Source organism: Cyprinodon tularosa, unplaced genomic scaffold (genome assembly GCF_016077235.1).
Source record: "Cyprinodon tularosa strain WSP-4 unplaced genomic scaffold, ASM1607723v1 ctg164, whole genome shotgun sequence".
NCBI classification, from domain to species: Eukaryota; Metazoa; Chordata; class Actinopteri; order Cyprinodontiformes; family Cyprinodontidae; genus Cyprinodon; species Cyprinodon tularosa.
Genome location: NW_024038475.1, coordinates 36,031 through 63,961, shown reverse-complemented (window position 1 = coordinate 63,961; position 27,931 = coordinate 36,031). Strand labels below are relative to the sequence as shown.

Below are 27,931 nucleotides of genomic sequence, written 5' to 3'. Positions count from 1 at the left end.
TCTTTTGCAGAAAGATGAGCATATCTGCTTTTTCTGGAAGGATACAGGATCTTTCAGGGCTTATGGTGTCTCCAGCCGTGGAAAACACCCTCTCAGATGGGGTGGAGGAAGCCTGCACACAGAGGTAGTTTTCAGCCAGTCCAGATAGCAAGGGCAGCGTATCTTGCTTCTTCCACCACCACAGTGTGGCGCTATCCCTGCAGGGGATGGAGGGCAATCTTTTACAGAGCTGGATTTCCTGATCTACCCTCTGGGCTAAGGAAAGACGGGGCTTTGATTCACAAAGTGACCGCAGCTCGTTGTCTTCCTCCTCGAATTGTTCTTCCAACTTGCGTAAGTTGCGTAACTTACGTAAAAAACGTGACGTAAGTCGTGCTCCCCAGAGCCGGCGCTGTAGGCTCTGGTGCTGCGGGAATCGAAAAAAGAATCGTTCAGCGAGCTGCCAAACGATGCCATGGAATCCATGGTTTTAATAAGCCATGGTTTTCGATTCCCATCCCTACATTTAACTGTGTGAAGCATACAGGAAGTTACAGAAACCACTTCCTGAGGAAGTCATCTGACTGAGATGACATCAGTTTTCACTTTCAGTTCATCTTTCAGGAATCAGCAGAAGAAGTGGCACAAAGTTCCCGAAAGGTGGACGGTTCTGTTCATTGTTTCACTCAGAAACTAAAAGCACTCGCCATTCTGTGAAGCCTTAAACCTAGAAGATATATACAGCACTCAGAACAGGGCCCCGCTCCATAGTCCTTTAGTTTGGCTCCTTTTTTTGCTCCCCTGGTGCTTATGATGCGGCCATATTTGATGTATTGTTTTTCCAACCATGTGTGTAAAGAAGAGAAGGTCTCTGGTTTGCAAAGAGAGGCTGAAGAACAGAAGCTTGTGGGGAGGATTGTCTCCCGTTCGCAGCAGTCGGGCATGTTTTCACCTGGTTGATGTGTGTTTTCCAGCGGCTGATTGATGAGCAGCAGGGTCGGCTCAGTCGGTACGAGAATGCAGCAGGTCAGTGTGTAGGAGAGCTGCAGCAGGCCCAGAACAAGGTCCGGTCTCTGCAGGTGAAGATCAAAGAGAGCGAGACGCGGAACCAGGTACCAGAACATTCTCCTAGCCTAGCATAAAACTTCTCGCCAGCGTCTGACCGACGGTTTCCTCCGTCTGTAGAAGCTGCAGGAGCGTCTGGCTGAGATGGAGCTGCAGCTGCGTTGCGCTCAGGAGTTGGCCCGGCAACAGGAGAGAAACATCCAAAACCTGACTGACAGCGTGAACTCCAAGGAGACGGAGGTGAGAGGATGCGTCATGGAGATGACCAGAAGAAGTTATAGAGGGAAGGGAAATGTGTAAATCGATTATGTTCGTCTGTGTTTGCAGGTTTCTGAACTTGGCCTGGTGATCGAGGAGCAGAAGAAGATGCTGTGTTCCCTCAGGGAGCTGGCCAACCGCAGCCACATGCAGGTTCAGGATGTTCCTCCATCATCTGAGACCATAACCTGCAGGCAGCATCCAGACTTTACCTCCTGTCTCTCTTCTCTGACCCCCAGCCGTCCGGTACCCAAGCCGCTCCGGGTCAGGCGGAGATCCTGGCTATTCAGGCGTCCCTGTTCCAGGCCCAGCTGGAGCTGCAGGCCGGTCAACGGGCCCAGCGGCAGGCGGCCCGTACCCAGGAGGACCAGAACCGAGCCCTAGACAGGCTAGAGAGAGACCTGCAGGTGGCGCTGCAGCACAGGAGGGAGACAGAGAGACACAGCCAGGTGGGTAGAATGCAGATATATTAAATGATTGTTCAGGGTCATAGCTGTCTCATAAGTGCTGTTGGTTATTTGCTTGGAGTGATGTGCTAATAAACATGTTAACAACTTTAGCAATTTGTAGAAACAGATTAATGCAAAACAAGCGTCTTTTGATATGTCCTCTGGCTCAGACTTTCTTTTTGTTTGATGCCCAGGAGCTGCAGCTGGCTCTGCAGAAGGTTCGCTCAGCTCTGCAGGAGAAGGACGAGCAGCTGAAAGAGAGCGAGCATGAGAGACTGAGGGAAAAGGAGGAGAGGGAGCGGACCGCTGGAGAGCTGAGGACCTTCCTGCAGATCAAAGAACAGCTGGTGGAGGTCAGATGTTCTCAGGATATATTTCCTGGAACCAGGAAATATATCAGCTCCATAAAAAACGCTAATAAACAGAAGGAGCTAAACTCATGGAACCTTTAAGGTTTTTAAAGTGGAGTCCCTCAAGGAGCTGTTTCAGGTCCTGGGGCCTGTTTCAATGAGGAAGTTCAACCAACTCTGAGTTAAAACTTGAACTCTGAGTTGACTTATCCTGAGATTGGAAACTCTGAGTTTTGGGTTTCAGAACAGCTGAAATGAGTTAGTTCAATCAACTCTAAATTGACTGACTCTGAGTTAAGCGTGTGCACCACAACTATAAAAAGCCATTATCAATGGAGCACAGATATTACGAGTCACCATGGCAACAGCGTCAGACAAAAAAAGGTGTGCAAAATTCTCACCAGCAGAACTGGATGTGCTTATGCAAGCATATGCAGAATTTGAACATGTATTTAAAAAAAAAAAAGCAACAAGGCTGCAGCGGCGAAGGAGAGAGAGTTAGCTTGGGTGAAAATAGCTGCTCGAGTCAATGCGTAAGTTTACATTTTAATTACTTTTACACAGTGTTGGGTGTAATGAATTAAGTTACTTAAGTCATATAAATACTGTAATTAAATTAAAGACAATAAAACAATAGTCGATTTAATATCAAATTTTAAAAGGTATATTTTGATTTGAACTTTCTCCCTCTAGTTACACTTTGGTCAATTTAAGATTAATTCATGCAATTGAATATTGTTTATTTGAAAGCATTAGAAGTGCAGTTTCTTGTCTCTCCTTGTATTGTTCAAGTGGTTGAGGTTGATTTGGGATTTAGAAAGTAATTAATAAGTAAGTAAAACAAATTAGTAAGTAGACCAATACTTTCTAGAGACAGTAATTATTACATTAATCTAATTAGACTTGTTGAAGATAAAATTTGTAGTTAGTAATTAAGAACTATTTTAGAGTAACTTACCCAACTGTTATAATATCAGAGGTGAAACTGGAAGAACAGTATTTTATTAAACCTAATTTAGTTTTCATGGATAGGTGCAATCCTGCAGGCATCAAAAGAACATGGCAGCAGCTGAAAATGAAATATAAAAACATACTTCAAGCAGGTAAGCCTTGAGCACATCATGGGAGTAGAGTAGCTACCTGGCTTTACAAACAGGATCATCCATAAAAGGACATGCCATTTCATTCCCTTTGATGCGCTCTACGTGACTGAAATGTGTGCAATGAATACTGTATGTCCCCAAAGAATCAATGAGGTGTTTAAACACCACTTCCTCTTTAAAAAAGGGGAGGAGACCAAAATAAACTCTGGATTTTCTGAAGAAAACCTGCTCCCGACCAGGTTAGGTTCACAGAGTAAATTGCCATGGTAACTGACTCTGAGTATAAGTTACCTCTCTTTCAGAAACGGGCTTGACTTATTCTGCTTTCTCAGGTTTAACTTACCTCCCTTTCTAAAACAGAAAACCCAGAGTTTCCCTCATTTCAGGGTTAACAAACTCAGAGTTTTCACTTCTCCTTTCTGAAACAGGCCCCTGGTCTTTTCACAGCGTTTCAAAGAGCAATGAGCTGCTGTCAGTTATAAGTGTGTCTGAGAAATGTTCTGATGCTGCAGCAGTAAAATAAAAAACAATAAATATTAAAGCTAAGCCTAAATCTGAACAGGTTTGTTTTTAAATGGCTGAATTAAATGTGATCCTCTGCTAAGGCGTCAGCAACATTGCAGCTGTTTACAAACAACAACGAGACAAAATTAGTTAATATATTCATAACATTGTCAGTTATTTCAAAATAATTTCAAAACATGTGGATATAATCCTTAAAAAATCTTAAAACAACTATGAAAGGTTCCACTTTTAGGATTTAGGCACGGTTTAGCTGCTAGCATAGCTTTATAGGAGACAGAAATAACCTGCAGAGAAACCTCTCCTTAAAAAGCAGAAATGGTTTCATTTTTTTCATAAAAGTGTCTCAAACACAAACGTACCTTAAATAAAGAGCTGATTTACCATCATTTGCTGCTCTGCTAAGTGTTCATCCTGGTGCTTCTGTCCCACATTGACGCTTCTGCATCTGCTGTTCTACAGGAATATGCAGAGATGCTGAAGGAACCCAAGCAGAACAGAGACTCTGTCCTTCAGAAGCTCCGTCAGCGAATCACAGAGAGAGACCGAGCGTTGGAGGTGAAACATGAGGGACATGAAACAGATCTGAGCTTTTTTTTCAACCCTGATTAAAACCTAACGGGTTTCTAAACAACCAGCTGCACATTTCTTCCCTCTGGATCAGAAAAATGTGAATGTGTGATGTTTATTCATTAAATACGGCCTGGACTGAGTACTGAGCCATTAGCAGGGCTTCCTGTGTGGCTCCAGCAGGTGGTTCCTTCTGTAGCAGGAGGTGTTTCTGGACAGGATAGTGAGAGATCTTCATGGATATCCTCCCAGCCTCAGTGTTCCTGAATCATCCTGATGGTTTAGGGGATGTCTGGATTCAGAACCTCACTGCACATGGTTCTGAAACAGCTAGTTTTTTAAGGAGAGCTGCTTAGAAGGAGAAACATTTCAACCTTTCTGCACTTTATCTTTAGTTAGAGCTTTAAAAACAGAACCAGCTTTTACAAGTTTGTTTGCAAAACCTGAAGAAATTCCAAAAGACTTGATGGTTTTTCTGTCTCCTGTCCAGCGAGCTGTTGACGAGAAGTTTCGCTCCATGGAGGAAAGAGGGGAGGAGGCCCGTCGACTGCAGCTGCTGCTCCGAGAGAAGGAGCGTGATTTGGAGAGGCAGCGCTCCGTCCTGGACAACAACCAGGAGACCATCGCCGTAAGTAAAAGCTCCTCTCGGCTCCTCTCTGCTGTTCTACTTCCTGCCTGCTCACCAACGACCCCGTGTTTGTCTCAGAGCCTGGAGGCGCTGCTGAGAGGGAAGGCTCTGCAGCTGGAGCAGGTGTCCAACGCTTGGAGAAACGTCCAGACGCAGCAGCAGGATGCAGAGGACATGCAGAGACAAATCCTGAGAGAAAGAGACGGCATCATTGATCAGCTGCAGGCGGCACTGCTCGCTCGCACACAGGAGGTTCAGGTCTGAAGACAAACCCAGAAATAACAGCAATATGTCTGGAATGCTCTGTCATCCCACTGCAACATGCTTTCATTAAGGAGTTCTGGTTCAGATTTAATAATCAGCCTAATAAATAAAAGCTGCAGTAAGAGACTCTAGACTAAATTCTGTAAAGCTAAGCTACATTAGGTTAAATAAGGAATATAGAAATTAAGCAGAGCTAGGATTATTTTTTTACTAATCTCACAACCTTTTTAAAAAAAATAGTGGTAAAAAAACCCTAAAGGTTCGATTTAAAACCATTTCTTTTTAAAAGAAAGCTTAGCTAAGACAAGAGAAGCTAAAATAAAGAGCTAATTCAGCCATTTTTAGATTAGCAAAGTTTAAACTTTGGAGAGTTTAGTTAGCTTAAGCTACGTTAGTTTAAAATAAAAAAGGCTAATCTAAGAAAAACTAAGCTTTGCTAAATGAATGGCTGCTAAAGGTAGCTTAGCTTAGCTTCTGTTAGCTAGGGAAAGCTAACCAAATCAAGTTAAAAGAGAGTTTGCTATTTAACATGAAACTGATCCTTTTTAAGCATAATTTTAAAATTAAGCGTAGCAAAATTTAACTGAAATTCGACTATAATGCGACGTATTTCAGTTGTTCATTTCCTCTTAGATTAGATTAGATTAGATTAGATGAGCTTTATTGATCTCGCAGTGGAGAAATTCTCTGGTCACATATTGGCATAGTAATTAAAGAAGGTGCAAACAAGGAAGAAAAAGGTGCATTAAGAATAAACAATATATATACAGTATATCAAGGTATATACAGTATATCAGGATAAATAAGGATTAAGGTGCAAGTGTACATACATGTATCACACACAATGAAAAGTTCTAGTTGTAGATAAAAAAACTTATTTTTCCCGATTAAATCTGTGGTGATTAGATCAGATTTGTCTCCTTTTCTCCTGCAGGATCTGCGCTGCTCCTTACTGCCTCAGGTTCATTCTGCTCCTGGTCACGTTGTGGAAGAGCTTAAGGTCCGCCTACAGCTGAAAGACCAACTCTTCCAGGAAGTGATGTCTGACCGGACCCGTCAGGCCCGGGAGCACGAGGAGCAGGTCCAGGACCTGCTCAGAACCATGAGCAGCAGGGACCAGTACCTTCAGGTAGAGCAGAAGAGCAGAAACAAAGATGGTTGAAAGGATTTCTACACTGACAGGCTGTCCGCTCTCCATGCAGGACTCAGCGGGCCGACTCAGCGAGGTTCTGAATGAGCAGGCATCCAGGGTCCAGGAGCTACGCCAGCAGCTGAGCTCAGGTTCTGGATCAAAGCCTGAGGCGGCACCAGACCTGGCTTTGGAGGTCCAAGCCTTACAGGAGGAGCTGCGTCTGGCTCTGATGAGGGAGAAGGAGAACGAGGAGGAGAGGAGGAGCCAGGCTGGGCGGCTGGACGCGCTGAGCAGGAGTCTGACTGTGAAGGAGGAGATGGTCAGGGTGAGACCTCTGCATCCTCACCCTCATTCATCTGCTGCTGCTGCTGCTGCTGCTGCTGCTGCTGTGTGTTTATGTTCTGCTGGTTGGTTTCTGTGACCTGCAGGATGTTCAGAGGCAGCTGGTGGATCCTTCTGACCGCCCTCTGGTGGAGAGCCTCACCCAGGAGGTCCAGGAGCTGAGGGAGATGCTGCTCCAGCAGGACACCCCTCAGCCCGACGACAGGCTGCCTGAGTTTGGAGGTGGGCATCAGAGAAGCATGGGGCTGTATCTGTAGTTCCCTCCTCACCACCGGAGGGCGCCGTCACCATGGTGACTGCGCCCAATAGGAGCACCAGCAGCTTTGGTGGCGGTCATCTGCTTGTTCTGGGTGAAAGTGCTAACCCCTTAAAGCCGACGTCTGACTCCAGCGCCTCTAAAACCAGAAATGGATTTAAACAATGTTTGTCAAATAATTTAATTCATTAACTCTTTAACAGCATGATGTTTCTTTCCAGCTGAGATGAAGAAAGGTTGGGTAGTCATCATCACACAATCCGATATACTTAAACTAATCTGATGAATTAAATCACTGAAACTGAAGGAACCAGAATATGTCAATTTATAATTATCATTAACATTAAATTATAATGATTTTAAATCATACCCAAAATTCATCATAAATAAAAATGCTTGTTTTTTGGGTGTTTTATGATATTTATTGTATTTCTGCTTAAACAGTAATAATTGTGCTTAGTTATGGCGGCAGCAGTAAACGTATTTGTTTAAATAGCGACTGTTTTGTTTGACTAACAGCTTATTTCTCTGTTAGAAAAACATCAAATTCTTTGCTGTTATAACCGTGAATGTGATTTATGTCTGTTATCTTTATTTATTATCTGTTTTTGCTGAATGTCCCACTGGAGCGCAGTAAGTACTGATGTTTAGACGCCGCTGTGCAGACATTCTTGTCTGACCTCTTAATAAACAATAAAGCTTTTGCACTGTCCTTTTGTGAATTTGAAGAACTTGATGGTTGCAGGAGATTCTCCCACAGTGACACAAGCACAGACGCCTCCTCCTTTATAATTACAGCACTGCAAATAAATCTGGCTTTACACACAGTAATAAATCACAAGTTATCTGTATTCAGGCAGGCTTTGTATGGTAGAAAATACATAATTTAAATCTAATAATCATAAATGATGATAGACTAGCCTGAATAAAATCTGAATAACATGATTAGATCTGATTGAATCCTGACTAATGAATAGAATATGAGTAAAGAAGATAAAATGGGAATACATCTAGAATAATGGCTGGATATAATCGGATTAACATTGGGATAAAGTGAATAAATCCAGAATTAATATCTGAATAACAACAGGAATATATCTAATTGATCCTGAATAGAATCTGAAACAAAACTGAATGTAAATAAAAAATGGGATAAACTTGAATGAAAAAGGATAGCATGTGAATATACGTCATTTAAATCTAATCATCCTAAATGATGACGCCCTCTCAGCAGGATTCCTGCCTTCGGGTTAGTGAGCAGATTTTTAACTGAATCTTTCTTGTGGAACACAAAAGGTTTATAACGGGTCGTGCTTTAGCGGCTCAGCCCAAACAAACCATTCACGGAGCCTTAGTCCTCGATGCGACCTGGGTTCGAATCTGGCCTGTGGTCCTTTCCTGCATCCCTCTCTCATACCCCCTTTCCTGTCAGCCTACAGTCCATAAAAACAAGCCTTTAGTGCCACAAAAATAAAATTAACAAAAAGTTTATAATGAACCACAAAAACCTTTTTGAGTCCTGCTCCTTAGGACCCTCTGAACTGCATGGTTTGTACGGGCGGCCTTCTCTTCATGTCCATTTAGCTTAGATCAGGTATTGGAAGAAACCAAAGGTCCAAATGGTTCTGGTTTGGTCCCTCGCTGTCAGACAGTGATGATCCAAACAGTCTGGGTTCTCCATTTACCTTAGTCTGTTCTGCTCCCTGCAGAGCTGAGCTGTGGTGATGAAGATGAGGCAGATGAAGATCTGAAGAGCGAGTTCACGGAGAGTGTTGAGGATGAGTCTGGTACCGAGGTAGAAATGATCCATCCGTCTGCTCCTACATCATGACCCTTCAAACTCGAAACCACTGAGATGTTCTGTTCTCCCACAGGCCCGGCTGGACGGTGAGGGTCTGATGGAGGTCCAGCAGCTGGTGGAGCACAAACGGGTTCTGGAGAGAGAGCTGGTGGAGCTGAGAGGTCAGCTAGAGAAAGCTGGCTTCTCCTCACTATCCCAGATGAGGTGAGATGAATCCAGGAGCAGCGGACGCTGATCCATCAGCTGCATGGTTGTCCAGGAACAGGATCCGCTTCAGACCTGATCCAGGGAAACACCCAGTTCTAATTCTGCTCTCTGTGTCCCGAAGGAGAGCCTTCTTCAGCCTGCGAGCAGAGAACGAAGATCTGAAGCTGCAGCTGGCTGAAGGACCGCGGGCCGACAGAAGGCGGGCCGAGGAGGAGAAGCTGGATGTGACAGTGGAGGAGGAAGAGGAGAGCTCTGGGATGTGGGACATCTGGGATGGAGATCTTTCTACATCTGAAGCTGGGATTCAGAACCATGAGGACCAGAAGATGGAGGACAGAGCAAAGACCTGCTCCTCACAGGTAGGAGGGCCGGTTCTGAATCATTTTTTAGAACCGAGCAGATCCTGAACAGAGCCCTGACTGCAGGTACCGGCAGCAAAGTCCTCTCAGACGTTAATGAGGTTCTGGTCAAAGACGAGCTGTGGTTCTGTTTAAAGCTCTGAGGCTCAGCCGGACTTTCCAGCAGATCGGTTCTACAGTTCTTACAGTCCCTCATTCTGTTGGAGGATTTTCTCTCCATGTTTGAAATATCCAGAACCTTTGATTTAAACCAAACTCTAACACAACCTTGACCTTGTGAGTCCAAACTGGAACTGAACCGGGTCACTTCTGTTCATCTGGGCCTCCTACAGAAACCGTTGTCTCACAGAGAGCTGCAGGTTCTGATGGAGGTCCAGGAGCCTCCAGATCTCACACAGCGACCCTTAGCCTTAGGTTGTGGTTTTCCTCTGAGAAACAACAGCTCTGTAAAACGGACCCGATGGTTCTGTCTTTGAATCCAGGCCGGTGGACAGCAGGACGCTTCGTCCTCAGCGCTCAGCCAGAAGACGGTTCTGCTTCAGCTCAGGAGCCGAGAGCTGCAGGAGCGGCTGATGGTGTCAGAGGCCACGGTGCAGGCCCAGGCCGAGCAGCTGAAGGACTATAGAGAGCTTCTGAGTGAGTGGAGCCGCCGTCCAGCAGGACCAGCCTGTGTCCAGGACCAGCCTGTGTCCAGGACCAGCCTGTGTCCAGGACTAGCCTGTGTCCAGGACCAGCCTGTGTCCAGGACCAGTGAGCTGAATCCTTTGTCTCCCTGCAGCAGAGACAGCCGTGCAGCAGGACAGTAAGCAGATCCAGGTGGACCTGCAGGACCTGGGCTACGAGACCTGCGGCCGCAGCGAGAACGAGGCAGAGAGAGAAGGAGCCAGCAGCCCAGGTGAGTCCCCTGACCCAGCCTTCAGAAGCCTCAGTCTCTTTACTACACCAGCATCTGGTGTAGTAAACTAAACCACACAGCAGGGGGCAGCAGAGCACCTTGTCTCTGACTGCAGAGTTTAATGAATCAGAGACAATTGATCAAAATCCATTTGATCTGCTGCGCCATCTAGTGGTCTGAAACAGAACCCCCTTTAACAAAAGCGGACTCACTGAAGAGACTGGCTTTAAGATAACAGTAAAAATGAAGATTAATCTGCGTCAGAAACCAGAGAACCAGCAGGTTTAATTAAATGGTTTCAGATAATGCACAGACAGTCTCCTTTTAAATGGGCCGGTTCTGGTTCTGATCACCTCCTGTTTCATGTTGCAGAGTTCGATGACCTGGAGATGTGCACGTCTCTGGACTGCGGCTCCCAGTGGTGGCCAGCCAGCAGCAGCGGATCCACTGCCTACGGAGACGACGTGTCGTCCCTCCAGCGCCTGGTCCAGGACCTCCGCTCCCAGCTGTCCCGCTCCCAGGCAGTGATCCGTGGGCTTCAGAGCCGCCTCCGCTCCATGTCCACCTCCAGCGACTTCCCTCCACAGACCCCGCTGAGCGGAGCGGAGGAGGATGAGGGCTGGCAGTCTTCTGATGGAGGAGGGCTGGCCTCACAGCGCCACCAAGACAAGGACCTCCAGGAGCTTACATTCAGAGTGGACGCTCTGGAGGACCAGCTGAGGAAAGGAGGCAAGAAGAAGGAGGAAGGAAGCTCTGCAAACTGGCCGGGGTACGTCCCAAAGCAGAACAGGAGTTAATCAGAAACCAGCAGGAAATTAAAATCCAACACCACAGAGATTAGAATAGATTAAATCTGTGAAAAAATCAGGATAAACTCTAAATAAAACATGAGAAGACCTCAATAAAAAAAAGGATCAAATCTAAATTGAACCAGGATTAAAGATAAATTTAACAAAAAGATAAATAAAGAATAAAATAGAGGGTAAAATCTGAATGAAAAGCAGGATAGAACGGGACTTAGAAATTATGAAAAAAAGAAAACAGATAAACTCACATAAATAAAAATAGGATGAAATCTGATTTAAAAAACAGGACAGGTGAATATGAATAAAACAAACATAAAATATCAATTACAAAAACAATTAAATCTGGATATACAGGGATGAATTCCGGATGACATTGGGATAAAATCTGAAGGAAACGAGGGTAAAAAATGAAAAACTCCTGATAAAAACAGGATCAAATCTGTTCAGCTGAGTCAGAAGTGTCATGATTTTATCAAGAGCTCGGACCCACATGCAGAGAGACCAATTCAGAGAGACCAGGGGAAAGTTTAACAGGTTTATTTAGGAGTTTGTGAAGAATCCAGTGTTGCTCTGAACACTGTTCAACCGGAACTGAAAGTGAGGGGAAGACACTGCGGTTAGTTCAGGCTCAGTAGGAATTTTGATTCTCGAACTTGAAGAGGAGAATGTGGTAGATAACTCACGTTTCCAGAGAAGTTGCTGACTCTTAGACTCCAGTCTGTGTGCGGAAGTTTAAGTGTTTGTCTGATTCTGTGGAGGGCGGACAGGGTTTACCCAGAATGTTTTTCTGTTAGATTGTTGGAAGGCGAACGGAGAAGCTGACTGCCACCCAGATTTCCTGCGGTACTTGAACGGGTAGTAGTGGAGATGAATCCCTTACTCAGTGTGAAGCTCAAATGATCTCTTGAGGGAAAGTGGATTCAAACCTCCTGTTTGAATCCACAACTCAGTTTGAAACTCAGATGATCCTTCCTGGGAGAGAAGGTCAGAAACATCCAGTTTGCAGGATGACTTCCTGCTGAGAGGCAAAGACAAAAACAAGATTAAAACTCAGATTGACAAGAGCTCAGTTAGACTCAGCAAAACTCAGCTTGGCTAGAGTACCCAAAACTGTCAAACACACTGGCGTCGAGGTAGTGGCAATCCGCAGCTTAAGAGCACTCCGTCAATGAGGAAACCATCAGCAGGTGTGTGAGGAGGCGGACCAGAACCAGGCGCCTCCTGGTGGAGGAAGGGAGACAAACACAGAAACACAAACACACAGACATGAATCCTGAGAAGAAGCTCTGACCCAGCCGACTGTCCTGATGTTCTCTCCTGGCTTCTTTCCAGTAAATTCGACTCGCTGATCAGATCCCAGGCCAGAGAGCTGTCCCACCTCCGCCAGCGGCTCCGTGAAGGGCGGGGCGTCTGCAGCCTGCTCACCCAGCACTTAGGGGACACCACCAAGGCCTTTGAGGAGCTGCTGAGGGCCAACGACATCGACTACTACATGGGCCAGAGCTTCAGGGAGCAGCTGGCTCAGAGCAGCGCTCTGGCCCAGCGGGTCAGCGCCGGGATCAGTGGAAGTGAGTCCCTCTGGATTCCTGATGTGCTCAGAGGTTAATGGAGACTTAATGAGGAGATTAATGTCTGGTTTGACCAACAGGAGACCAATCTGAGGATCCGGATGAGAAGACGGAGCTGCTCGCCATCCGGTCAGAACTCCCTCCCTCCTTTGTGTTTTTCTGCAAAACGAGATCTATATATAAAAATCCTAAATTAAGTGTATTTACTGGGGTAAATAAGATGATCTGCCAGCGGAATGATAATTTTTACTCTTAAAATAAGATAATTAGATAATATGCGCTTGAAATAAGAAAATGCAGTTGTTTTTTCTTGTCTTAAATGTTAATTTTCTTGTGTCTCACTTCCCGCCTCAATTCAAGAACAAAAGCACTTATTTCAAAAACAAAATGACTTATTTAGATTTTGTTTCAGTGTGGTATTGATGGATTTCAGTGGAACGTATTGGGCTGATGTTTGGTCCTGAGGGTGGAAACGACCCGGATCAGGTTCTGCAACGAGTGACGATCCCGCAGGCTGGTTAATCCCAGAGCTGTGGGATTAATGACAGTACCAGATAGAAACCCAGAGCACGGGTTTTCATCCACACTAGAACCTCTGGACCCTCTGCAACACAAGCAGACTCGTTATGATCAAGCTGTGTCCCTTTTTGTTTAATACCCTGGAGCTAATAACTATCAGACATCAGGGAACTCGTTTTAAAAGACTTATTTAATGTAATGAACATTTCAGGAAACACAAACATTATTATCATATTAATGTTTAAACACTTATTGAAATATAGTTGGTCTTAACAGAAGCTCAAAACATGTTAGCATTCTTGTTAGCTTGTTTTACTCAACAGTAAAACACAATAAATGATTATAAATCAACAGAAAATAAGAAGTTATTTTGCCGGAAACTGTTTCTCTAGCTTTTCCAAACCAGTAGCCTCTGGAAAGCTGAGGCGTTGCTAAAGTTAACAAAAGATTAGCTGGGATCTGTAGTTTGAACGGCCTCAGAAGGCTAGTTTTGTCCTTTCAGATGCTTCATCGTTAGTCACGTACCTCCAATTTACTCCTGTAAACTCAGAGAGAAATATGGTTTTGAAATACCCCAGAAAACACTGGGAAAGCATTCAGAGAGTCCTCCCCAATGTGGCTTCCCTGCCCTGGAGGTTCATGGGCAAAGAGCAAACACTTTTTGCACATAGGTGGAGGACTGTTATGTCATGAGGTATAATTGGGGCATAACAGTCCTCTCTGATTCTCCCCTCAGCTCATGACACAGAATCATGGAAACGGTTTATTTTGTGTCTGCCGAACCCCTCCTGTTCTGATAGAAGCTCTGTTCAACTCCATGGTACCGTACAGGTCATGATCTCCTGCGGTCTATGGTTCCTTTGAAAGAGAAACAGGCCCTCAGCATAACAGGTTCTCCACCATGCTTAACTGTTTTGGTTTTCCCTGCACATATTCATCCTTCAGTCCTCCATATGAATGTGATCTAATAGAAGTGACAGCGGACAAACCAACAGTTATTAGGAATATAGAATCTACTGGTTGTCATGGCGACACTTTTTAACCCCAGATAAAACACTTTGGAGATGTTTCCAGCCTTACGGTCAGAGCTGTGACTGTGGACAGGAACCGGCTTTGTTCTGTTGCCACTTCAGGTATTAAAGTGATCGCTGTGCAGCTTCTCTGTCACGTTGCGTTTATTCTCCTAGAAGCCTAACGGGTTAATGTGACAATCTTCTATCCATTATAACACAACTTTTGTGTTATAAGGGTTATTTAGGGATAAATCTGATAAAATCATTTGGTTTTATCTCCTTAGATCAAATAAAGGTTAAATATTATATAATATTGTTCATCCCACTTAAATTAAATTAGAATTTATTTCTGAGTTTTTAACAGTTTTCTATCAGCGGAGCTACAGACCCAGAGTGTATTTAATAAGTCCTGGATGGAGCCTGGTCGCTGTTGCCGGGCAGAAAGAGGATGGGTCTGCAGATTAACAAGCAAAGGGAATAAATCACCCCCCAGAAAAAATGATCAAACACAGAGAGAGAGATCTAACCCTGGGGTGTCGCTGCACAGATGGCTGATCAGATGTAAAGGAGAAGTTGTCCTGTAGCATCATTACCTGCTATGAACCTCATATGTGCCTGAAAGAACTGCTTAAGCACCAGGAAGTGGACCTCCACAAACCTCCAACCTGTGAGTCTGAAAGATTGAGGTCAGCAGAACAAACAAAACCAACATGAAGCTAGCTTTTCCTCTTCAGATTTATTTAGCCGGTCTGGGGGACTGATTGCTAACTGCTAAACAAACTTCATATTTCTTCTGGCCTTTGTCTCTTTGCCCTGACATCCAGAACATCAGACCTTTTATTCCCAGTGATGGATTCCCTGTGGAACCAGAGTCAAAGCAGAACTTGCGTCACTAATATCAATTCTGAGTACCCGGCATTCCTTTGTTTCTGCTTCTGTTCAGAATCTTTAGCAGCTAGATGTCCAGGTCCAGCCATGGATCTGAAGAGTATCCAGTTACTGATCCATTTGCAGATTTTCTCCGCCACCATTGGCCTCGGACTGAGCTACTATGACGGTTTAGCACATTGTTTGGAGACTGGGACAGAGAGGTCGATTACACGAGTGACAAAGAAGGAAATGAGGCCAAAGGAGGAAGCTTCATTTTCACCAAGTTCATGTTTCATCACTTGAGCTCATCAGCTCTGGATAAAAACTAACGGCTTCCTCTGAAGGAAATGGACGCTCCGTCAGGATCAGACCAGGAAGCTCCTAATGGCAGCCATGCTGCTCTGAATCTGAAAAACCATCAGTGGATGGATGGATGGATGGATGGATGGATGGATGGATGGATGGATGGATGGATGGATGGATGGATGGATGGATGGATGGATGGATTGGTTTGAGTCTCTTAAAGGGACAGAATTAATCTTTAATCATCAGATTAAATCTCTTCTTTCATTTTAGAATCTCTTCATGGGGCCTAAATGTTTGACTCCATCAAACATAAATTAGATTCTATCCAAAGAGTGTTTTTGGTGCAAAGGGATCTTTCCTGAAGTGATGCTCGCCTTGTGTTCTGCTGGGTTCTAGTATGGAAATGATCTGCATCATAAATCAGTTTAGTGCCGTGGAACGTGGGAGCAGACCATCAGGGAGCAGACCTCGCTCCTGATATTTAAATGCATGCAGGCTGCACAGTCTGTGAGCAGCTGCACTAATGCTGCATAGGGCCCGTCGTTAACGTGGTCTCTAATCAGGTTAAGTTATTACAGCCTCCACTGGGGAGGGAAATAGGTCAGGAGGAGCTAAACGCAGCAAAGAGAGGGAGATAAAGTGTGAGGGATGGAGCTCGCTCTGCTTCAGTGCATCAGGAGCTGCACATGGTGCCGGACCTCTCATCATTATGTAAGACCTATTCTCCATAACCCAGGATTATCATCACTTTCTCTACTTTACGTCCACTTGGATTCATATTGGAATCAGATCTTTTAATTTTTGAGAACCAACCTGAAACTTTTTTGCTTTAAACACGCAGTGATTTTCCTGATCCAGCTGCAGATAAAGGTGTGTTTGGAGCTGAGGATCGGCTCCGGCGTGTTTCTGTGGATGGGCAGATGAGGACTAGATGAAAGAGGACAAGCCACTTTCATTCAGCGCTGCTCCTCTCTTTCTCTGATGGCTGGTGGAGCGTGAAGGCACAAGCCCTCTGGACTCTGGGCATCCGCTTTCCTCTCTATGTTTGTCATTACATCCCAGTGGGGGGTTGGGTGTTAAGGAGCTGCTCTATGGTTGCAGGATTCAGAAAGGATTCAATGTGGAAGTGCAGTCGATGAAAAGAGGAAATGGGACATTAGGACAAGCTGCAACAAAAGAGCTGTGGGATTCCTCTGGCAGTTCCAGTTCCCCTGGCTCTGGGACCAAACCAGCTTCCATCTGTGCGTTGGAGAGTAGCCACCAAGGTCTCTCTGGCCTAATCAGGATTTGCTGTGCTTTTCACCTGCTGGCCTCGTCGCTCTCTCCATCCCTTCATCCCTCCTCCTGCTCCATCTGCCTGCTGCGGCGCCAACATTGGGGTCACAACCTGGAACTCTGAGCGAATGAGGCAGTTACCGCAGGAGACCGAGGAACCATCTGACAGTGAAGGCTCAGTGCGGGTAGCAGAATGGACAGGCGTGGCAGGTCAGTAAGCCGGTGGGGACAGATTTAAAGGTTCCTGATGGCTCCTCTGTGGAAGACGATGCTGTCGAGAAGCAGCCCGCTGTACAGAGATGCTCTGTTCTCCTTCTCCCTGTGGGAATGGAAAGCTCAGGAGAGGGAGCTGCTGCTGCTGAAGAAACACACCGACCAGGAGAGGAGGGCCATGCTAACCCAGCTCGAAAAGTAAGGCCGACCCAGACCCAAAAGGCTCCATCCTTCTGATTTTTTTATAATCTAACTGTCAGGGAATCCACACCTGCTTAAAGTCCAGGGGTCAAATAACTGACCTGAGGATCAGCAAACGGCAATAAGGCATTAGGACCTCTGGAAGCTCAATAAAAAATCTATTCTCATCATTTTGGTACCTTTTTGGGGGGGGGGGGGTGGGGGGCATTAAACAGAGAGGGGGTAATTGATTTGTTAGAGAACAGGTGTAACGATGAACAAATCATGATGGTTGGAGAACCAGGACCAAAAGGAACATTCTTCTGGACAGTTACTGTACAGCAATAGATTACAGGAAAGTTCTATCATAAACAGATTAAATCAGACTAATTCACATTTAAATTAACATAGCTATCAACTTTTGGTAGAAAAAAAAAAATATAATAGGTAAACATTTTCTAAGGTATCCCAGCTGGGTGCAACCGGTCACTGCATATCAGACCAGAGCTACAAACACAAATTGAACTCCATGTGGTTCTGCAGATGAACCAGTGGTTCTGATGAAGAGGTGTCCCATTAAGAGCAACAAACCGAACAACCAAAGTTGTTATTTCATCCATTTATTTTCTTCCACTTCTTCAGCTCCTACTTAGGTCCAAACCTTTATTTTCCTGCATGCTCCACCTCTTCTAGGTGAAATTGCTGCTTGTCCTTCTAGGATCTGTTCTTTAAACCTCCAAAGAGAGGCATCTTGGACGCATCCTGATCAAGTTCCAGAACCATCCCAGCTCCTTTCCATGAGGAGGAGGAGCAGCTGTGGTCTGAAACCTCCCATTGAATGGACCCGACCCGTTTAAAGACGATTTACTGTTGTTCCCAGATGGTTCAGTTTAACCAGAGGATCATTTTTCAGCTCAGTTCCTTTTTGAGGCAGACCGACAAAAAGGAACCAAGCCGTAGCCAGAGGAGCCTAAGCTGCTCCAGCTGATCAGTCCATCCTCTACGCTGTTTCAGGCTGGAGCTGACTGCTTGAAGGCGCCAATAGAACCACATCATCTGCAAATAAACAAAAACTAAAAGTTCTAAGAACAGACCTCATCCAGGGGCCTCATGACTGAGTCCAACCTTCACTGGGAAGCAGTTGGACTTTATGACAACAACCTGGATAGGGTTGGGACTTGATAACGAACGATTCCGATTCCCTTATCGATTCTGTGAAACGATTGGATTCCTTATCGATTCTCGTCAGTCTTCTAAATCTAATGGAGAAGGCATCCGTTTAATGAAAAAGCATTACTGTACAATTTCGAGAAATAAACTCATCTCTCCCTGATTTAAATAAACGAGCGTCACCTTTCTCTCAGTTGGCAGTCTATTCTTTTTCTTAGAAATGACGGTGTGTACTACTCCCTTCAGAGGACAGCACAAACAGGCTCTAACCAGAGTAGAAAAAGAAGTGGGAGGCCGCGTTGCACAACCGAGCAAGAAGATAGGTACATTAGTCTCCAGTTTGAGAAACAGACGCCTCACAGGTCCCCAACTGGCATCTTCATTAAATAGAACCCGCAGTAGCCTGTTTGTGCTTTCCTCTGAAGGGAGTAGTACACACCGTTGTAGGAAATCTTCAATTTTTTAGAAATTTCTCGCATGGAATAGCTTTCATTTCTAAGAACAAGAATAGACTATCGAGTTTCAGCCATTTTAGCGTTTAATTGACCCCACAAATGTGATGTTCCAGAAACTCAATCTGCTCAAAGGAAGGTCAGTTTTGTAGCTTCTGTAACGAGCTGAACTGTTTTCACATGTGTCAACATGATTGCGCAAGGGATTTCTAATCATCAATTAGCCTTCTGAGCCAATGAGCAAACACATTGTACCATTAGAACACTAGAGTGATAGTTGCTGGAAATGGGCCTCTATACACCTATGTAGATATTGCACCAAAAACCAGACATTTGCAGCTAGAATAGTCATTTACCACAATAGCAATGTATAGAGTGTATTTCTTTAAAGTTCAGACTAGTTTAAAGTTATCTTCATTGAAAAGTACAGTGCTTTTCCTTCAAAAATAAGGACATTTCAGTGTGACCCCAAACTTTTGAACGGTAGTGTATTTCCTCCCATGCCATTTTTCTCTTCCTTAAAATGAACTTTGGATCGCTTTACCCGATGGGACGCCATTTTTTTGTTTTGCTTTTCTTACTAAATCCCGGGTGCGTAACTTGTGTAAAAAACATGACCAAAGTCATGCTGCCCACTGCCCAGAGCCCTAGGCTCTGGCGCTGCCTGGAATCGTTAACAAAATCGTCAAGCAAGTTGCCAAACGATGCCATGGAACTGGAACGAACAGAACCAATTCTCAACAGGAACCAGTTTTCGATTTTTGCTTTGGTTAATGGTTGACCTTAACAATCATCTGCCCATAGAATCCCTGAAGCGTCCCAGTCCTTTCCTGATCCACTGACACTCAGAGCCCACTCTGAGTGGGCAGCCGTAAAGGTCTTTACATTATTTCTCATAGAGGGTTTATTTACATCTGGATGGAGTGATCTAATAGCAGCTGTTCCATAGGTCGGTTAGGTAAGTTAGTCTGTCAGTTAGACAGACTAACTTACCTAACCGACCTATGGAACAGCTGTAGAGCTTTACTGACAATTTCTAGGAATGATTTTGATCGTTTGTTTTGGGAAATACTCTGAATGTGTTATTGTTCCAGTAAATGTTTGTGTTGGATATCGCTGCTGCCTTTGTGTGCCATCGGTAGCATTGATTCCTGGGACTTTATCGCCCATACCAGTACGTCACTGGTAATTAAATCAGCTGCAGGCGACACGCTTCAGACACAACTAGTCTGCCTGTTCGGCGGGATGATTCCACGCATGCTATTTATTTTTCAGCCATTGTTCTTGTGATCATGTGAGGCTGGATGCAGAGTCACGTCTGTCACTAAGAGGCTTCCTGTAGCGGCACGATGCCTCAGCAGGTGACTCGCCTTCCTGCTAATGCTCTTTATCCTCCAGGTCACAAGGCAGCAGCTCTCAGATGCTTTCAGCTTTATAAAGCTCACAGATGTATTCTTTTTTACTTGTGAACCTTAACTTATTTCAGCCTTTTAAAAAAAATATGGATACCATATGTTGATCTAGGCTTCTCTCCAACGTTTCATAGTTCATTGATGTTTCCCAAACTCATTTTTGTATTTCCATCAGATTGAGACCCAGACTGTGACTAGGACTCCTCTGTTTTTAGCCGTTCTGAAGGTAGATTAGTCGTCGTGTTTTGGATCAATGGTCTGTTGATGGCAGGTTTGGACCCGGTTTCAGCTTTCAGTCCAATGGCCTAACATTTGGCATAAAGCAGACTTTAAGCAGACACTGCAGGGTGGCTGCAAAACAAACCGAACTCCCCAGCCTTCCACCACCGTGGAAGCTGGATGGTCGGTAGGAGGGGTTTGAGGGGATGTGCCATGCTTTTGATTCCCCCTCTCATTTCTTCTTTGGGCTTATCTAAGACCAAAAACAAAGGAGAAGGATCTTTATATTCCTTTCTCTACTTTCCCAGAGTGCCCTTTAAGTTCTATGAAAATATTGGCTTTATGACGTGTTTCGATCGTGTTTGTTTATTCCTGATAATCGTGCAATCGGCCATACTTGCTCAGTGTTTTTCTCGTCCTGTAATGACCTTTAGCCTGTTAAGGAAGGCCTGTAGAGTCAGAGGCGCAGCTCTTTTGGTAATTTCTCTGAGCTTCTCGCCTGCTGTTGGGCTGAATCTGAGGGGACATCAGTGTTTACTCACATGCTCTCTGTATCATTCTTTCTCTGAGCAGGAACAGCCATCAGATTGTGGGTCCTGACGTTAATCCAGGGCTGAAACAATTAATCAGATTAAATCTTTATTTATCGATTATTGAAATAACTAGTTTAGTAATCGATTAATCGTTAACTGGAGTATAGAGACTCTTAAACATGTCTTTAGCTGACAGAGTAACTGATTTAGAGCAGCAATTATATCAAAATTGTAAAAAAAAAAAAAAAAAAAATATATATATATATATATATATATATATATATATATATATAAACATTTTACGTATTTAAGATAATATGAAATGTTTTTGTCTGTCAAAATACTCTATTCAAACCTTGTTTTAGTTTCACCTGATTTGATTTCATAAAAAAATCCTCTTTAAGGAACCTTTGGCTCTCCAATTATTATTTGATTAATCAAAAAAATAATAGACAAATGATACGTACATGAAATGTTGTGAAAGTCTAGTTGTGGAACCGCCTGGCTTATGGGTCTGTGTGTTTGTGTGACAGGCTCAGTAAAGAACTGCAACAGAAGGACAAAGTCATCGAGTCTCTACGAGCCAAACTCAACCAGCAGCTGTATCATCATCGCCCTGACACACCCAGCAGCAGCCACGCCCTCTCTGACATCACCGACCAATCAGATCGCATCTCCTATGTGTCTGACGAGCACGGATCCAACAACGACGACCTGGAGTTGTGCTCTGACCCAGGTGCTGCCAGTGAGCTTGGACTGGAGGAAACCAGGAATTCTATCAGGATCAGCACAGGTGAATTCAACCAGCAGGGGGCAGCAGAACACAGTAAAATAAAACTACAGGCTGCAAAAAAAAAAACATGGCACAACTATCTGACAGTTAGCATCGATTCAGCTCCAGATTTAAGGTTAAGTTTGTTTTTTACTCAGTACAGGAAATAATGAGTCATCTTCGCGTCCTTTAACAAGACTTTGTGACGAAGGAATTGCAGCAGATTTCACTGAGTCACTGCCTTAACGCCTTTCCCCTGAGCAAACATGAGGTGACAGTGGAGAAGAACAGCCCTAATGCTGCGTTCACATCAAATGCGTTTTACGCATCAAAAACGTGTCCGGCTTCTCACCTCGGATCCTTTTTAATCCAGACAAATGTCGATCAAAGTGCTCAGACGTGTTTGTTTCCAGTCTGTGTTCAGTGGCAGATGCAACAGAGAGAGTGACTTTGCTTTATTCCCTCTGATGAGTGGGAAAACAAAAGCTAGTTTTAAGATGTTTTTAAGTGAGAAAGTCCAGTTTATCTGGAATATGATCCTAACTTTAAATGATAATATTAAGATTTATAAATATTAACCTCTTACACCCTAAGGGGGAATAAATAAATTTCTGCCTGACAAAAACACACAAAAGTAAATCACTTATAGCCTCAAAGCTATTAGATTTAAGAAGAAACTTTTGGTACGTCTGTAAAGGTAAGATGTCATAGAATGGTTTTCTGGTGTCAGCACCATTGTAGCTTTGACCCTGCCTGAAATATTAGGGACAAAAAACAAAATATTTTGCATTTTTTGAACCTTGCCAAAATTTTCTTTGAAATAAACATTGCAAAACACTACCAAAATATTATTTATAGCACAAAAAAGTAGTACAGACTTTTAAATCTAAATGTTGTGTAAAAATATACCAAATTTGGACTCAATCAGAGGAATCATATTTATTTTAGAATGGTATTAGTGAGAAATTTCTTAGGCGGAGAGGCCATTTTGGCACATTTATCCATAAATGACACCAAACTGTGCCAAATGTGTTTTTTACATCAATACTGGGGGTTTGGTAAAATTACGAGGTCACGTAGCAGCTGGACCCGCCGGTGGGTCCGTAGGGTTCTAGGGGTTAATTATATTGATAAAATATTAATCTATAATTCTGAGCAGCAGGCCTCCGCAGTCTTCTGATGGCAGCACTGCAGCTTTATGAATGGTGGATATTGTAGGTAAACATGTTTGATGATGCCGGGCTGCCTTTGTGTGGCGCCGTCATGCAGCAGCTGTAGAGTCGTACTGAAAGCAGTCAGGTCCGGGTCAGGGACAGAACCGAGGAGAACCACATCTCTTCAAGAACAACTCAGAGCGCTTTTGTTGAAAGGACTGAGATGGTTCCTGAAAGTCGATGTTTTGCTTCAGAAAGCAGACATGCAGCCTGTATTTATCACTTTGTCTTCATTTGACGGCCATCCCTGTTCTGTTTTAGCCTCTAAGGACGGCGCCCTGCCACGCCGCCTGTCTGTCCCTTCATCCATCTCCTCCCATGGCGCCCAGTCCTGCCTCAGCTGTCCCAGCATGCATCTGACCGGCTCACCACACAAACCTGCAGACCTGCAGAGTCGCTCAGGTGAGACGGAGCTAAAATTGCAACCTGTTCTCTAGTCTCCTCACCCTCTCCTTCATCCTGTTCCTCTCATGAGTCTTCCTCACACTGTTTTCCTCCCAGCTCCCTGTCACCCTCTCCCTTCTTCCTCCCTCCTGAAGCAGCGCATCCCCTCCCCTCTCCATGCTCCTCCGATGAAGCTGCAGCCTCAGAGGGGCGGAGGGGCGGGCTTCTCTCTGGCTGAGGTCCGCCAGGAGCTCCAGATGTTGCAGAAGCAGCTGGGAACCAATCAGAGTGGGTCCCTCTGACTCGGTGTGCACGACTGTGTGGAACGAGGGAGAAATCTAACAAACTAAACCTGTTTACTGACTCAGAAATAATACAAAAGACTAACTCAAAATTACAGCATAACGATTTTGCCAGAAATCAAAATTGCGATTATTTTTTACCAATATCACGATTTTATTTAGATTTTCCTAACCAAAAGGTCACAGAACTTTCATTTCAGGGTTTCAGTTTTTTATGACCTTGAAAGCTTGCTTGTCCAGAGTTCATTGTTGCACGATTTTACTGTAACTGAGTGAAAAAGTGCTTACTTATACTGCATGCATGGATCTGCATACTAGCTGCAACTTTCTCTACCTTCCTGTGAAGAGAGAAACCCACTTTAGATGTATCACCGCCACCTAAAGAGCTGCAGTGAGAAATTTAGTGTCTTACTCCCGTTAAATGTAATGTGACCAAGTTAAGTGCCTCTGTGATTTGAAAATGACATTTTGTTATGAATATTTCAGATACAGTTAATTACCCATCCCCTGACAGAATGCAAGAAAAAAAAGCTTGTTTTCTGATCCGCCTCAGGAGAAATAAATAATAAACTAAAACTAAAAGCTGAACTGTAAGAAACAACTTTTATTTTGTTGTTTAAGTCTGCTATTAAAGTTAGAAAGAGGGCTGTTAATATAAAAGTTAATTTCATGATTCTAAGATTAGACTTCCACTCTAAAATCAGATAATCATGTCTAATCAAAGACATTTAAATGAGATTAAAACAATTTATAAGCAATGTGTATTAAATTATTTTAACAGTATGACTGAGCAGCTCCTTACCAACCCCAGAAATCAGTGCTGCGATATCAGATGGTTTTAGATATTATTTCACCATTCTGGAAATCAGTATTTTAGGTTGCAGCTTTGGCTCAAAGCATCAATCATCCATGCAGGCCAGCATGTGATGCTTTAGGCGGCTCTCTATGGTGAGTTCAGAGAAGCTCATCGGCAGCTTCTGAGGAACCTCTGCTAACACAGCGGAGGGCTAGCTCTCAGACTCTAAGCTGCTGCCTCTCCATCTTGACTCTGATGGATTTCACTTGTTTTCATTGTGAGCGGTTCCCCTAGTTTTCCTCAAATCTGTTTCTGCTTTTTTTTTTGGCATTTTCCTTTCTCCTTTTTTATGTAACTTCTTTTATTCAAAAATGCCACAGTTGGGTTTTGATATGAGTTTGTGTGGATGAGTGCGCTCAGCACTCAGCCCTGTGGAGCGCCAATGCTGAGGGTGAATGTGAAGGACGTTTGGTTTGCAGTCCATCGGCCAGCAGAGAGAGTGGAGTGGAGCATCGCGCTCTGCCATAGATCTTTGTTTTCTTTGCGGTTCAGCTCTGTTTTGGTTGTGCTAACACGGTAACACTTTCTAACAGTTTACAGATTTGTTCTCTCATTATTCATGGGTTCTACGTCTCTGCAGGGTATTCCACTCCTCAGTCCAGATCTCTTCATGGCTTCCCATTGGCCCAGCAGCATCCTGCAGAGCCCTCCAACCCCCTGCCGCTCTCTTACCAAGAACTGCAGCCTTCTCCGTTCAGCAGCAGTAGCCTGGGCGCCAGCATGGCCATGAATGCTGGGGCCAGTCTGCTAGAGAGAAGTGCATTGTGGGAAATGTCCTATGGAAGCAGGCCCGCCAGGGTTGGAGCGGACCTGTCGTCTGGGTCCTCGGGTTACCAGTCAGGCAACAGCCACACAGGTGCAGCTTTTTTCCCCTCTTTGGAGTGTTTCTCTGCTGGATGAAGGTCAGATGATTTAGTTCTTGTTGTGTTTTTACTGAAGGTTCAGACCTGATGAAGGAACATCTGAGGGAAATCAGGAGTCTGAGACAGAGACTGGAGGACTCCATCCAGACCAACGACCGACTACGGCAGCAGCTGGAGGAAAAACTGGCACAGACCGCCATGGAGAAAGGTGTTCTGTTTGAGCCCAAATACCCAAACCTGCTTCTGGTTCTTAGAAGTTAGAGGTTGTTTAGAAATGAGAGGTTCTTTAGAAGTTTGAGGTTCTGTAAAAGTCATTGGATTATTGATGGTCTGTTGATGGTTCCTTGTTGGTTTATCATGCTTCCATCATTCTAATCCTACGTACTGAACAAAATCCTCATCAACAACAAGAAGTTAAAAAGCCTCATTAAGCTAAAATTCAGCAAAACTTGTCTTGAAATGATTTATTATTTACTCCACAGGAGCTCCTACCAACATCTACATCCAGGGTCTGGACTCAGTCAGCCAACTTTCCAGCGAGATCAGACTCCTGAAGGAGGAGAACGCCAGTCTGCAGACTCAACTCAAGCTCATCAACAGAGGTCTTTATGCTCTCTGCCAGGATTAGTTTAAAAAAACACATTTAAAGCAGAATGCTTAATCTTTTCTTCATGTTCGGCCTCCAGATGGCAGCAGAGAGGCGGAGCACCTGAAAGAGGTGCTTCATCTGGAGCGCTCCAGGCTAAAAGAGGCGGAGCTAGAAACACAGAGGTGGGTGGAGCTAAGCAAGAGGCTGCAGGCAGAAGATCAAGTCCGCTGCCAAGAAATGGAGCAGCTGAAAGAGGGAAGACAGAGGAGCCAAGAAACCATCAACAGGTGATTTGTTTGCTGTTTTTCTTGATTTATGGTGGAAAACCTGGAATTTAAGGTCTGTTTGGTTCCTCAGGCTGCAGCATGAGGCCAGGGTCCTACAGCAGCAGCTGGACCAGAGCCGCAGTTTGATCCAGGCTTTGCAGAAGGAGCTGCAGGAGGCAAAGTGCACTAGAAACACACACCCAGGTAGGAATCAGCAGAGGTCCTCATCTGGAGATCAGAGTCTGAATTTATGAACATCATAAAGAATTCTGTTCCAGTTACTCAGATTAGGACGTCAAAGCAAACAGATAAGAAAAATGATTCTTCCAAATATTTCCTGACTAAAACATTTATAGAATATATTTGTCATTGTAAAACAAAGCAGAGTGAATCATCCCAGATGAATGAGGAAATTAAAGATGTCCAGAGAGATCTAGTTTATAGAGATATAAAGTTTCTTCAATTCAGTCAAAAAGATTCATTCTAGATCAATTAAAAGCAATAAAATTCAACTTTGCATAAATAGCAATGATACCAAAACAGGCTTAAAGTGTGGCTTGGTCTTTCTGCTCTAGAGGCAAAATCCGCTTCTTTTTTAGTTCAACACTCACTCAGCAGAACAGATCAAGTTAATAAAGTTGCTGCAATCCTTCATATTTATCATGTGTATGCAGGACTTTCCATTTTCAGCCTATGTCAGATTGGAGGTCTTGATTTTCACCCGTTTTTATCGGCCTTGAGGTTTTGGTCAGGTTTCGGTTTTATCAGGGCTGGTTCAAAAGTGTATTTTCATGAAGAAATAAAAAGTACTGAATATACCACCATTTCACACTTAATCCAGTGTTGTTTCTCATGATGACGATGGGAATGATTGCAGCAGCATGGCATCTGCCTCTTTGATTACTGCTGCCTTTGATCAACGGCTTTAATAAAGCAAAAACTCTTTCTTTTTCTGAGAAAACACATGCTGTCTTACCACCAAACAGGTCCTCACTTTAGAAAATTTCTGCATTTACTTTACAAAAGAATAAACAGTAGGAAGAAAAGGGGGGGGGGGGATCACAGAATCGTTTAAATTCTGTTTTCCTCCAGGATTCAGCAGGACGACCTCTAGTTTACTAAACATTCACAGTGTTTGATGTACTTCTACCTCTGGGTGAAATATGAAATCAAACTGTAACCTAATAAGTGTTTAAATTCTTATTTAACCCGGTGGGAGGGATTCAGTAGATCCACCAATGAAATTAAGAAATTTCAGCTCTAAGCAGCTAAAAGAAACAAAAAAAAAAAGATCTAGAAAACACAGAACAAGTCCAATGAAAACCTGTCCCTGAAATTAAAACCAATTAAAACTATAGTATATAGTTTATACATAGTTTATACATCAGGATATGCATGTTTAGGAGCAGTTAGCTTTGGGGTGTCCACCGTTATGGAGACAAATATATATACATATATATATATATATATATATATATATATATATATATATATCAGCTGGAAAAAGTCTTTTAGATGTCATTTTATTTTTGTTTAGTGTAGTAAAAATCACTGTGGTTCAGAAAAAAAGGATGAAAAAGTTTGCATCTTTCCAGCGGCTCTAAGTCAGAAATTATTATTATTGGCAATAACTAATCATTTAAGGTTTGTTATTATGAAGAACTATTAGAACTAGCTCTTTAAAATAAAACACTCTGACACAAATCTTTAATTTTTGAATATGACAATGATTTTTCAATCGTGCTCTTTCATAAAATTCCTCACATAACTGCAATGTTAACTAATAAGCTGGGCTTAGAGAACGTGTATCTCTATGGTTGCATTTATTAACTTTGATATTAACTTGTTATGACAATTGTTAGTTTGATAAGAAAAAGTAATTTTAGTAGAAAAATGATCTATTGTTGCGTTCATTTTTGCATTCGGCTTTGATCTTCATTTTTGGTTAATGTTGACTTTGAACAGGAAG

At 43.7% G+C, this 27,931-nt stretch overlaps 1 protein-coding gene across 7 annotated transcripts in view; it reads left to right on the top strand.

Moving 5' to 3' along the window:
* Positions 1–27,931, top strand: part of LOC119780656 (phosphodiesterase 4D interacting protein) — a 109,504-nt gene that overhangs the window by 73,922 nt on the left and 7,651 nt on the right. For 4 of the 7 annotated variants that reach the window (XM_038280764.1, XM_038280766.1, XM_038280759.1 and 1 more), the window contains 27 exons: positions 954–1,091; positions 1,165–1,284; positions 1,372–1,455; positions 1,542–1,751; positions 1,946–2,104; positions 4,189–4,284; positions 4,787–4,924; positions 5,003–5,182; positions 6,123–6,317; positions 6,391–6,645; positions 6,749–6,884; positions 8,628–8,713; positions 8,793–8,923; positions 9,048–9,285; positions 9,768–9,921; positions 10,064–10,180; positions 10,553–10,949; positions 12,319–12,554; positions 12,635–12,683; positions 21,250–21,509; positions 22,964–23,104; positions 23,204–23,374; positions 24,825–25,100; positions 25,184–25,315; positions 25,590–25,709; positions 25,794–25,983; positions 26,054–26,166. In XM_038280764.1, coding sequence (XP_038136692.1) covers positions 954–1,091; positions 1,165–1,284; positions 1,372–1,455; positions 1,542–1,751; positions 1,946–2,104; positions 4,189–4,284; positions 4,787–4,924; positions 5,003–5,182; positions 6,123–6,317; positions 6,391–6,645; positions 6,749–6,884; positions 8,628–8,713; positions 8,793–8,923; positions 9,048–9,285; positions 9,768–9,921; positions 10,064–10,180; positions 10,553–10,949; positions 12,319–12,554; positions 12,635–12,683; positions 21,250–21,509; positions 22,964–23,104; positions 23,204–23,374; positions 24,825–25,100; positions 25,184–25,315; positions 25,590–25,709; positions 25,794–25,983; positions 26,054–26,166 — 4,522 coding nt within the window. The remainder of the gene's footprint in view (positions 1–953; positions 1,092–1,164; positions 1,285–1,371; positions 1,456–1,541; positions 1,752–1,945; positions 2,105–4,188; positions 4,285–4,786; positions 4,925–5,002; positions 5,183–6,122; positions 6,318–6,390; positions 6,646–6,748; positions 6,885–8,627; positions 8,714–8,792; positions 8,924–9,047; positions 9,286–9,767; positions 9,922–10,063; positions 10,181–10,552; positions 10,950–12,318; positions 12,555–12,634; positions 12,684–21,249; positions 21,510–22,963; positions 23,105–23,203; positions 23,375–24,824; positions 25,101–25,183; positions 25,316–25,589; positions 25,710–25,793; positions 25,984–26,053; positions 26,167–27,931) is intronic. The other 3 variants (XM_038280765.1, XM_038280761.1, XM_038280763.1) reach the window with 2 other exon arrangements.